Genomic DNA, 12,970 nt, shown 5'->3' on the forward strand with positions numbered 1-12,970 from the left:
AAGGGTTAGGTAGCGAAGGACCTGATCTGTTAGGTGAAGAAATTTAGATTTTTAATCTTGTTGGAATCAGAGGGGTGTCGTTAAAACCTCTGCAGTAGAACATCATCAAATTCTTGAATTGGGAGATACCAAAGAAGCAGAACCTATACAGTTTACATGTATTGACTATGAGTAGAAAGAGAAAGAGAAGTGTCTGGAATAATGCCCAAGTCAGAAACTAGGGTAGATTGGGTAGATGGTCGTTCACAAACATAATATGCAGAGAACCTATGTTTTCATGTATAAAGGATCAGAGTACAGTCATGGGTAGGAGAGATGCTGGAGACAAAGATCTGGGTCTTAGATAATGTCTGGGCAATGACAACAGAGGGGTTGTATGGTTATGAGTGGTAGCCACAGACTTCAGGAGAGTTCTGTGCTACTGGGAAGAGCTCTGAGCAATGCTCGGTCCTTCTCTTGCATTGGCCTAGAGTGGGGAGATACAGAGCATTTTAGACCCATTAACCAAAGCATCTAAAAATACAGAATTGAGAGGATTCCAAGTCACCCAAAAGCAGGAATCCAGAGTAAGAGGCCATGGAGTTACAAACAGAGGAGGAACAGTGTGATAATGACATCATCTGTTAAAAAGGGAAGGAGGAACAGAAGGGGTCAGTGAGATGAGAGAGAACAATGCCGTGGAAGGAGAAGACTCTACAAAGAGTGAAGTGGCTTGGCATACATTCCATCACATGAGAGAGGTGGCGAACCCATGCATCTATAGAGATTGCAGGGGAGGAGAGGAGGGTTGATTCTGGGGCATTGATATACTGTTTTTCCTCCTCTACCAAAGCCAAAGCCAAAAAAAAAAAAAAAAAAAAAAAAAGCTGGGTATGACTAAGTCCATAGCTTATCCTGACACATAAAAAAAGAATCGAATCCTCAAATTTGGAAACTAAGGCCATTTAATTCAAATATGCTTCTTCTTTCTTGTAATCCTTGGCCATCCAAAGCACAAGCCCCTCTGTTTGCCTGTCTTCTCCAGCAGCCCGGTTCCTAGTTTCTCCCTGCTTCCTGTGTGTGATTCACTGCCTAACATCCCCTGCCCCCTTTACTGAATCACATTTAGATCATTCCAGAGTTTTTTTTTTTTTAGGATTTTATTTATTTATTCATGAGAGACAGAGAGAGAGAGGCAGAGACACAGGCAGAGGGAGAAGCAGGCTCCATGCAGGGAGCCTGACGTGGGACTCGATCCCGGGACTCCAGGATCACGCCCTGGGCCAAAGGCAGGCGCTCAACCGCTGAGCCACCCAGGGATCCTCATTCCAGAGTTTTTAATAAAATACTCATCTGATCATTTCTTATAACTCTTAAATTATGTCTTCAACACGTCCTAGAAATCCTACATGTCCCAAGTCACTGTCTGTACAGTTCTCCATAAAGGCCACCTCAAGCATTCTCCTCTCTCCTCTGGCCTTCAGTGCTTCATCTGCAGTGGATGACATCTGGTCTGCGAGTACCTGGAGGTTGAAACCGTCAGCTATAACTTCATTAACTTCCCACCTCCCTCCCTGCAAACATACTTAGTGCTTTTCTTCCTCATTCTTTTCCTGGGAGCAGGACCCTGCTGTCTACAGCTTCTATCTCCACTGTGATGTGGATCACCTCTCCTCTGACTTCCTCATTGACCTGCTTTTTGAGCATCTCTACTACTTTATATTTTTCCACTTCCCCTATCGACTTCTTCCTGTCACCACCGAAGCAGGATAAAGCCTGTTCCGCCTATCATTGGAGCCCAAGGATATGCTTCCTGGATCTGCTCTCTGGTTGCCTCCTGGGTCTTCTTTGTAGGCAGCTCCTACTTAACAATTCCCGAATGATCTGTTCTGTAGGATTCTCCTCAGTCTGTCTTAAAATTCTTTTGCTCTCTCTTTTGAGTCCTCATCCCCTATCTCTTCATTTGGTTAACTTTTACTCATGCTTTAAGCTTCAAACATCACTTCCTCAAGGAGGTCTTCTTCTGACCCTTACATTAGGGTCCTGGCTATGCACGTTTCTACCTCCCTTTCCTTCTCCTGTTTTGACATTCATGATGGCAAGTCTTCTTACACTTATTTCCCCTGCTGGTCTTTATAATCTGTGAGGGCAAGATTTTCATCTCCCTTACCACAAAATCATCAATATCCAATAAAGTGCTAGCACACGGTATGCATTTGTATTGGTTTTCCACTGCTGCATAAAACATTGCCACAAATTGAACAGCTTAAAACAACACGTATTATTTCACACTTTCTGTGAATCAGGAGTCCAATCATAACCTATGCGGGTCCTCTGCTCAGGGTCTAGCAAGGCTTTAAGGTAAGAATTTGCTTCTAAGCTTATTCAGGTTGTGGGCACAATTCATTTCCTTCTGATACCAGATGCTCGCTTTTTGCTGGCTCCTCGCTGAAAGCTGCCCTCGGGTCCTCGAGGCTATCCCTTGTGCAGTGTGGTCATCCATACATAGTTCTTTGTCACTTAGGCTTCCTCAGTGTGGCTGCCTATATCCCCAAGCCAGTGGGAAGAATCTTTCTTGTGCATGTTAGCAAGGTGGATGTGTGTGTGTGTGTGTGTGTGTGTGTGTGTGTGTGTACACGATGTTCAAGTTATGTATTAACATGATTATAAGAATGACATCCCATAATTTTGCCATATTCTATAAGTTCAAAGTTCAGAGGAAGTCAGGGTCTGTCCTGGGCTTAGGATCTGTCTAAAATCTTCAATACAATTTCATCAAATAATACATTTATTGGATCCTTATCTCTCACACAATAAATACTTATGCAAGTCTTATATGTGCAAGGCTTATATAATAAGGCTTTTCATTATATAATTTCTGTTTATCTTTCTACCTGGTTCTTAACACTTCCACTGCAATACGTGGTTGCTGTTCTACAAACACACCATGTTGTTTCATATATTTATGCATTTACAGAAGCCTTTCTCTCTTTTTGAATTATTTTTTCTCTTTTTCTCTCTTCTTTTTTTTTATGTCAGACAACCTCTTTCCCCTTCTCTAAGACCAAGGTAAAGTATAAGATTTTGGGTGTGCCTTCCTTACACACAATATAGACTGAAGTATCTTTAACCTTATGCTCTAAGGCACATCCCTCAATTTTAATATTTTTTCCCACATTAAGAAACAAAACAAATGAGCATAGGGAAAAAAGGAGAGAGAGAGAGAGAGAGAGAGAGAGAGGCAAACCAAGAAGCAGACTCAACTACAGAAAACAAACTGGTGGTTGCAGAGGGGAAGGGATGGGGGAATGGGTGAAATAGGTGATGGGGATTAAGGAGGGCACTTGGTGTGATGAGCACCAGTGGTGTGTGGAGGTATTGAATCAGTATATTGTACTCCTGAAACTAATATTATACTGTATAGTAACTGACTAAAAATTTAAAATGTGCTCCCACATGTTAATATGAAAAATTTTAAACATGCAACAAGGCTGAAAGAATTTTATAGTGTACACCTGTAGCTCCATTACCTGGATTCTATCACCAAGTAACCTATTTTTTAAATTCATATCTTGCATTGATGTGGTATATTTGTTATAGCTGATGAATCAATACTGTTAGTAACTAAAGTCCATAGTTTATGTTAGGGTTTGCTCTTTATGTTATGTAGTATTAGGGATTTGGACAAAGGCATAATGTTATGTATCCGTGACATTGACATGATAATTATAGTATCCTACAGAATAATTTCACTTCTCTAAAATTGACCTGTTCTAACCTGTTCATCCCTGTCCCTACTCCCCAAACTCTGACACCACTCATCTTTTTATTGTCTCTATAGGTTGCTTTTTGAGCATCTCTACTACTTTATATTGTCATTCTAGGTCTATGTCTATATTGTCTAGGTCTATGTCTATATATGTCTATATTGTCTGCCTCCTTATATTGCCTTGTCTACTACTTTAAAATGTCATTCACTGGCACCATACAGTAATTGATATTCTTTGGCTTCAATGCTTAGTCATATGTATTTAAGGATTCTCTATGTCGGGGAATCCTTGGATGGCTCAGCGGTTTAGTGCCACCTTCAGCCCGGGGAGTAATCCTGGAGTCCCGGGATCGAGTCCCACGTCGGGCTCCCTGCATGGAGCCTGCTTCTCCCTCTGCCTGTGTCTCTGCTTCTCTCTCTCTCTCTCATGAATAAATAAATAAAATCTTTAAAAAAAAGGATTCTTTATGTCTTTCATCTTTTTTTCTTTCATCTCTTGATAGCTCAATTTTTAAAAAATCATTGAATAATACCTATTCCAGTGTGAATGTACCACACTTTGTTTACTATTTACTTATTTAAGGACATATTGGTTGCTGCCAAAGTTTGGTAGTTATGACTAAAGCTGTTGTAATTATTCATCTGTAAGATTTTGTGGACATAAATTTTCAATTCATTCAGGTCATACCCAGGAGCGCGATTGCTGCCTCATATGGTAAGATTATGTTTAGCTTTGTAAGAAACCACCAAACCATCTCTCAAAGTGGCTGTACATTTTGTATCCCTATCAGCAACAAATGAAAATTCTTGTTATTTTACAACCTCACCAACATTTGGTGTCCTGTGCCTCAAACTTTAGCCATTCTACTAGGTGTGTAGTGGTATCTCATTGTTGCCTTAATTTGTTATTCCCCATTGTACGTTGATAATCTTTTCATATGCTATTTGCCATCCGTACACCCTCGTGTTGTTATGGACTGAACTGTGTCCTCCCAAAATTCCTATGTTGAAGCCCCAAGCCCCAAAGTGACTGTATTTGGAGATAGGTCCTATAAGGAAATAATTTTGGGGAAATGAGGTCATTAGGATGGGGTGCTATTCTGATAGGATTAGTGTCCTTATAAAAAGAGACACAAGAGAGCTGGCTCTTTTTCTCTGTACACATAAATACAGAGGAAGTGCCACATAAGGACACAGTGGTCTACAAGCCAGGAAGAAAGCTCTCACCAGAAACTGAATTTTCTGGCACCTTAATCATGGACTTCTAGCTTCTAGAACTGTGAGAAAATAAATGTCTGTTGTTTAAGCCCTGGAGTCTGTGGTATTTTGTTATGGCAGCCTGAGCAGATGGATGCATTTGGGAAGGTACCTGTTCAGAACCCACTTCTTAATTGGGTTGTCATGTTCTTGTTGTTGAGTTTAAAGATTTCCTTATATATTTTGGATCCAGATCATTTAATGGACAATGTGTTTTGCAAATATTTCCACCGAGACAGTGATAGAGGTAGAATTTTAGCTCTGACTACCTTGTTTTAAAATTGCCTACTCAGGAACCTATCATCCCCCCTAGTCTATGGACTCTCTGAAGGCAGAGCAGTGTGTTCACATTTAGGCATCCTCCATAGTGAGCACAGAGCCTAGCACAAGTCAGACATATAATATAGATCATAGGCTGGCTGGTTGAATAAATGAGTGGGTAAATAGTGACATGAAAGGAAAAGCTGATATAACTCAAGGAGGAGGTCAGGGTCAGGCAGAGGGGTCAGGCCAGCACCAGAAGGCTGGGTTATGGTGGCTGGAGACAAATGTCTGTGTCACACAATCAGGGGATAGCATCACACAGATGGGAGGGGTCCCTGTCCTGAAGGTAGTAGTATAGAAAAGGGCCTGATTTCAGAGTTTGACAAAAGGTAGACCAGAGAGGAGGGGGCTGTGGAAATACTGTGAGCTCCAACATCTCTCAGATTAGGTATGTTTTTCCCCTGAAAAAGGAGAGCAAAATGCTGAATTCCAGATCCATTCTCTACTGTGTCAGGGACCAAATCACCTGATCTCCATTCTTGTCCTTCTGACACCTGACACCATCCTCTCTTCTGACCTATAGATACCTCTCCTGGAACTGAATCCTGCCACTGAAAGAATTCAGATGAACTGAACTTCATCCTTTGAAAAGGCTTTTGATATCAATATGAAGTTTATCCTCTTCTGGGCTCTTTTGAACCTATCTGGTGAGTATCTTCACATTTTTCTCTTTCCTTGCCAAAGAGAAATCCTGGAGGAATCATGAAAGATAGACAGACACAGACAGGAGGCACATTCCAGACTACAAGTGTAGACCTGGCTCTCCCTCACCACTGCCATGATCCCCACCAGCTTTCCACCTGTGACACTGCCTGCCTGCCCCATCTCAGCCTGATTGCTTGTATAGTCTTTGAGGAGGCATGTACACCAAAACCCTAATACCAGCCCCACTCCTGAGAAAGACTGTGGCCCGACTCTGGGCCCTTCTAGAAGAGGACTGTTGTGGGCACAAGGGAATGAGAAGTGGAGGCAGGTGTTGAAAACAGAGGTTCAATTGATGGACACAGCAAAGCATTCAACGGTTTTTGGTCTTGTCCTGGCAGGTTTCAGTTACTCAAGCAAAAACCTTAGAAGCATTCATGAAATCTCTTTCTCTCACACCCCACATTCAATCTGTTTGGAAAATTTTTTTGGTTCTATCTTCTAAATATATCCCAAATCCAATCACATCTCACCACCTCCACTGCTCACGATGGCCAAGCCATCATCTTTTGCTTGGATTACCACATGAATCCTCTAACAGGCCTCTCTGCTTTCTACTCCTACACTCAGTATTTCTCCACAAGGAAATGACCATCAGTGCCTTACACAAAACCCTAATGTGGCTTCACAGTCCTTCAGAAGAAAGTCCACAACCTTATGATGCTCTACAAAGCCCTGCATCACTGCTTTGACCTCCATCCTTTCCTGCCCTTCTCTCTCTCCCCTGCCACCTCAGCCACACTGGCCTTTGTGATGCTCCTAAACAAGTCTTAGGACTCTTGCTTCAGCTATTTCCTCCACCTGAATCCAAGTTCCCCAGATATCTGATGGTCTAACTTTCCTATCTTCATTTAATTTGTCATCTCTCATGCTATCTACATGGTCTACCTAAACTAAGGTGTAATATTGCAGAATTCCCCACCACACACACACACACACACACACACACACACATCCATCCGGTACTGTCTTTTCCTCTTTCCCTGTTCTACTATTTTTCCCACAGTACCAATCATCATCTAATACACTAGATTATTTACTTATGTATTGTGTCTACTGTTATGGAATGTCTTCTCTCATCAGAATGTATGAGAGCAGGGCTATTTCTCTGCATAGTTCCCTATAAAGCCCAAGCCACCTATAACAAAGCCTGGCACATATGAAGTGCTCATACTTGCTTGTCAAATGAATAAATTATCTCCCTCTCCTCAGATTCCGTGAGCAGGTAGTCTGTTCTTTAAATCACTCTTATATTGTTTTTCCCTGCATTGTTGTAGAGAATAAGGAGTCAGACTAGTAAAAGCATTCTTAAAAAGGTAAAAGCATTAAGTTGCTCATGAGTAGATTTAACATATGTTCCCTGAATTGTAGAAGGTATTTAAGAACATTTGTATTTTAATCTGAAAAATATTTAGTGACAACAAAATGAAAAACACCTTTATCTGTTGAAATTGAGATGTTTCTATCATTTTCTTCATGTTTTTAGAACAAACTAAGCCAGTTTGCAAATTCAGCTTACAGATAAAGGTATTAGAGAGAAAGGTAGGGGAACTTGAGCATATTAAATAATTTTCCTTGTTTTTTTCTAGTGATCCCTGCAAAAATCTCAGAATTTCCTGTATATGTTTCTCTTTCCAGTTGCTCTGGCCTATGATCCAGATTACCAACATGGCACTGCTCCCCCCTACCTGGTCTATTTGAAATCTGATTACTTGCCCTGTGTTGGGGCTCTGGTCCACCCCCTTTGGGTGATCACAGCTGCACATTGCAACTTACCGTGAGTAATAAGCCCCCAGTGCTACTTTGCACTTTAGGTTCTCAGATTGGGCATAGACTCAGATCCCTGTCTGGCTCCATTCTCTAATGAAGTGGGATTTGGGAGGCCTTCTGAGGGTGTTTATTGGTAGAGAGAAAGGCCTATAGGAAGGGGCTAAAAGAGGCCCATGGGAATGGATACATTATCTCTGTCAAGTCTTCTCTCAAACAACTATATTGTTCCAGAAAACTTCGGGTGATGTTAGGGATTACAAATCCATCAAATCCTGATGAAAAGGATGTACAAGTTGTTGGCTATGAGAGGATGATCCATCATCCACGCTTCTCAGTTACTGCTATTGAGAATGACCTCATGTTAATCAAGCTGAGAGAAAATATTGAACTCAATGACTATGTGAAAGTGGTCAGTCTGCCTGAAGAACCTGTCCGTGAGGAAGCCATGTGCATGGTCTCCACGTGGGCCTACAATCTATGTGATGACTGTGAGTCACCTCATGATAATCTTTTCTCTCAGAGTATGACACACTCTGTCCCTTCTCTACTCTTACCTTCTGCAATTGTTCCCAAAAAAGACTTCTTTCCAACCTCTTAATTCATCCTTATTATCTCTCCCCCCTTTCCCTGTACTTCCCTGAAGGAGTCACAGATGTAGTTAGTTAAGCATTTAAATTTCTAGAAAATTTTAAAGTAATTCGTTTCATTTAATGCAGAGATGTCTCATATTTACATATAAATTCCAGGAATTTAATCTCTTTTATAAAAAGATAGACACTTGTATCATGAGAAATGGTTAGTCTGCTCATTTCCTGTTGTCCAAGCAGCCATAGTTGTGATTTCTCTGTGTTTGATCTCCTTTTCTTTTTAAAATTTTTTAAGAGCATAGATCTCTCTCTCTCTCTTTTAAAAGATTTTGTTTATTTATTCATTCATAAGAAGCACAGAGATAGAAGCAGAGGCATAAGCAGAGGGAAAAGCAGGCTCTCTGTGCAGATCCTGATGTGGGACTAGATCCCAGGACCCTGGGATCATGCCTTGAGTTGAAGACAGATGCTCAACCACTGAGCCACCTGGCACTCTCTTTCTTTCTTTCTAGATTATTTATTTATCTATTTGACAGAGAAAGAGAGCAAGCACGAGCATGGGGAGCAGCAAAGGGAGAGGGAGAAGCAGACTCCCCACTGAGCAGGGAGCCCAATGTGGGGCTGGATCCCAGGACCCTGGGATCAAGATCTGAACTGAAGGCAAATGTTTAACTGACTGAGCCACCCAGGCACCCCTCTCTTTTCCTTCCTTCCAGAAGAAGAAATATGTTGAAAAAGAAGGCAACAAAAAGAAGGAGGTTTGTTAGATACTAACTCTTAAGGAAGTTGTACATCTTTCTTTCCCCTAGCCAAGGAGCCCGACTCACCACAGAGCGTGAACATATCCGTAATCTACAGGGATGAGTGCCTCGATGCCTATAAAACCCAAAGGATCCAAGAAAATATGGTGTGTCTGGGCATTGTGCCAGGAAGGAGGCTGCCCTGCAAGGTAATGTACTCTTGATGCCTAGTTTTCCCATTTTATTTCTTGTGTCTTTTGCCAGAAAGATAAGATAACCCTATTTCCCTTTTTATTCTGGCAGGAAGTCACAGCCGCCCCAGCAGTCTGCAATGGGGTACTTCAAGGAATATTGACTTTTTTAGATGGATGTGTTTTGAGAGCTGATGTTGGAATCTACACCAACATCTTTAAATACATGTCCTGGATTAGAAATACAATCAGAGACAACTGAGCTGCCATGGCAGGAATTCTAGATCATGTGACACAACCTGTGCCTATGTCCAGCCTCACAATTAAACCTAAATAGATGCCCTGGGTTGCATCAGGCATGCCTGTCTCACTTCTACCCAACAGAGTGGGTGATTGGTACCTCCCCATACCATGACTATACATGATAATCTTCTTCCCCTTTTGATGAAGATGACAAACTCCATACCCCTTAGGCAGTTGAAGTTTATGAGGTGGGGATTGTGTTCTAACAGAGATCACAGGCTATGGGAAAAAGGCCCACTCAGCCATTTTGGGTAATAAAACCCCTATTACTTGCACTGAATTAACATGTGCTTTTGGCAAGTTACCCATGCTAGAAGGGAAAAGGAAGCCTGACAAAGAGTGAGCTAACTAGAAGCATAGGTGAGGGAAAGAAAAGGTTCTAGGAAGGAGCCTCTAAGAGGTATTGCATAGTTTCCCCTTGCCTATGTAACTATCAAGAACAGCCATAGATCTTGCTCATTCATTTTGCAGGATTCTGGGTAGGGACTTGAGCTATGAGGGGTTAATACAAAAGTGAACTAGGGCATAGGACAAAGCAGATGAAACAGGGAGTCCAGGTCAGATTTTGCCAGCACATGCTTGCCCTTTCTCTTATGCCATCTGCCACAGAGACTCCATTCTCTCCAACTATTACTCTTATATTTTTCTTCCTTCTTCCCTCTCTTTTCACCTCACCCCTGCAGTTCCAGTTACCACGTGAGAGTTTTAATTGATAGTTACTGAGGATCAAAATCACAGAAACCAAAATGATTTTTAGAGGGTTTTGCCTGTGGCCACTTTGGGTGGACTGTTGAAAACTTACAGTCCAGCGAGCGGACACAGGAGCTCCTCTCAGGAAGCAGAGTGTGCAGCTTGCAGAGTTAAAATGCAACATTTTGTGTTTGGTTTATTAAGGCAATTGTGAGAGCTTCACCTTCATGTGTGTTATTAACTGACATTTTAGCTATGGGATAAACAGATGGTTTTTGCAGGAGAGTACCTCACCCTCTGGGGATGTTTCCCACCTTAAAAATGGTGCTACAATTTCAATAGTTCATCCTGGTATCTTATAAGGCTAGTTGATTCTAGGTGATGAAGCATATGTCAAGGACACCGAATTCCATGGTCATCAGCCTACTGACTCACGACTGTCACTGTACAGTGACTTCCTTGGTTGGAAAATACATTCCTTTGTTGTGGGGTACATAAGGGTTTCAGTTAATTCAAGGATGGTGGTGCTAGAAAGGTGACAAGGGATAGAAAAATCCAAATCTAGACTATATCATTTTTGGTGAGGAAAATAGCTATTCTCTCTGTGTTGAAAAGGGCTGCTGGGGGTACCTGGGGTACATACAGTACTACATCAAGACTATATCAAGGCTGAGATTGGTCATTGACACTGTCACAGTGGATCTGCAGCAATGGTGGTAGCAATGGTGAGACTTGCAGGGAGCCTGAATATGCTCCATCTGGACCCACTATATGTTTATGGAGCCACTAAAAAGCACGAGAGGGAATGAAGAAAGACTTCAGAATAGATCTGCTTATCTCTCTGATTATTAAAGTCTACCGAATCAAAAGCATTTTAGTGAGAGTTCTCATGGGATACAATATTCTCCTTCTCTAAACTCACCCTGAAAAATCCTACTACATAATTTTCCCCTAAATAGCTAATCTCCATTCCCTCCACCTTCCCCCTTCTGATTGCCTGTCAGGGCAGACCACAAGCCATTCCCAAGAAATTCAACTTCAGGGAAGAAAATAACCAGACGTGTTAATTGAATTTCTGTCTCCTGAGAAGAATGAGATTCTTCAGGGCATCCCTCTGAGGGGTTTTATTATCATAATAGTAGACATGCAATCAGTACCAATGTATCAACCAGTGAAGTCTTTCCACCCTCAAGAAACTGTTTATGAAGAAGTCTCTTTGAAGTCACTGTATGGCTTAAGGGAAGATTCCCTGGAGCAATTGCTTGGGCAATTTATTCGGACTTTCGGGGTCTAATTTACCCCTTTGGTCCACTTATACTCTGAGTTGGGGCTGGAATGTTGCTGAGCATACCCCAGTCACTGACAAAGAGTCAGGTGGCCCCACCTAGAGCAAGTTTCACGGCCAATTGGTGATCTGGAGTCAGGCATTTAGTTTCTACTAGACCCCAGTGGCAAACCAGAAGCTATTTCCCAAAAAGAGAAAAGGAGCATGACTTTGCCACCATCTTTTGGGACCCCTATCTTGATTTTATTAGGTTTTGCTGTGTCATTTAGTACACTAAAAATGATACTTCTAGAACCATTGAATCTACAGAGTTTTAAACCGAAGAAACAGCCAATTGTGCTTCAACCTGTGCTGGAGGCAAAGTCTTTTCTGAATTAGTATCTTTCTAACCTATCAACTTTCTAGATCACTCATGAAATGGTTCAGAGCAGGATACCCTGATGAGATATATGTTGCTTATAAAATTTAGAGGTCTTCAGATATCATTCTTCATAGTAGGGAGCACAAGTATAACAATGTGTTCATTTCAATAGAGGAATCCAACATATACCCACAAGGTTCACTAGTTATATCACCTACCCACTACCACACACCTGTCTTTCCAAGACACCCAGGAACCTTGCTACTTCCTGTCATCTCATCCTACCAACATGATATCATCAATACAACAGATCAGTGTGGTGCGCTTGGAGATTTTCAAGTTCCTTAAATACTATATTCAGGTTCAGGAGCAGAGCAATGATGACTGCCTGAGCATGGAGGTAAAAATATACTGTTGTCCCTGACAAATGAAAGCTAATTAAATTCTGAGCTTCCCAATGCAATGTATAAAAATACATTTTCCAGACGGATAGTTGCATACTGAGTGTGAAAGACTGCATTTATTTGCTCTAGTAAGGTCCCACATACGAAACAGCCACTATAATTGGACTTATCATGTGATACTCAAACACTATCATTCCCCACCACTCTTTTATGACATGGCCAACTGAAGAACTGAATGACATTATAATACAAATTATCACCCAGCCTATTTCAAGTCTGTATAGTCTGGTAGTACTGACCTTTCCAATGTGCTGATGTTTTAGATTTACTAAGGGGAAATTCCATCAACTTTCTCTTAGCCCTTTCTATAACAAAAGCTCACTTCACAGCCCTGAGGGATATTGTACAGACTCTAACCAGTTGTAGAAAAAAAAAATTTACCCCTTGTAACTCTGCCAGTGCACATAGGAACTATGGAAATAAATTATAGATGGTTTCAGAGCCCCATTGAATTACTCTAGGGAAGACTTAGGTAAAAAAAAAAAATCCATTTATCCCTCAATTTTCATAAGCTCCACTCTGATCAGAGGATAGCACTGATTCTAAGT

General features: G+C 41.4%; 1 protein-coding gene across 1 annotated transcript; it reads left to right on the plus strand.

The window, feature by feature from the left end:
• The first annotated feature begins 5,562 nt into the window (after positions 1 to 5,562).
• Positions 5,563 to 9,664, plus strand: LOC112651011 (serine protease 58-like). Its single transcript, XM_025433934.3, has 6 exons — positions 5,563 to 5,717; positions 5,853 to 5,976; positions 7,670 to 7,808; positions 8,033 to 8,289; positions 9,198 to 9,337; positions 9,432 to 9,664. The coding sequence occupies exons 2-6, from the start codon at positions 5,937 to 5,939 to the stop codon at positions 9,579 to 9,581; spliced, it is 726 nt and encodes a 241-aa protein (XP_025289719.3). The 5' UTR covers positions 5,563 to 5,717; positions 5,853 to 5,936; the 3' UTR covers positions 9,582 to 9,664.
• Positions 9,665 to 12,970: the final 3,306 nt, after the last annotated feature.

Source organism: Canis lupus, chromosome 16, assembly GCF_003254725.2.
Source record: "Canis lupus dingo isolate Sandy chromosome 16, ASM325472v2, whole genome shotgun sequence".
NCBI classification, from domain to species: domain Eukaryota; kingdom Metazoa; phylum Chordata; class Mammalia; order Carnivora; family Canidae; genus Canis; species Canis lupus.

What these genes read in the sequence shown, in the direction of transcription:
- LOC112651011 (XM_025433934.3), top strand. Translation starts at nt 5,937, where the DNA reads ATGAAGTTTATCCTCTTCTGGGCTCTTTTGAACCTATCTG. An exon ending in GGCTCTTTTGAACCTATCTG is followed by an intron (nt 5,977 to 7,669) that starts GTGAGTATCTTC and finishes TTCTCTTTCCAG; the next exon opens with TTGCTCTGGCCTATGATCCA. An exon ending in GCTGCACATTGCAACTTACC is followed by an intron (nt 7,809 to 8,032) that starts GTGAGTAATAAG and finishes ATATTGTTCCAG; the next exon opens with AAAACTTCGGGTGATGTTAG.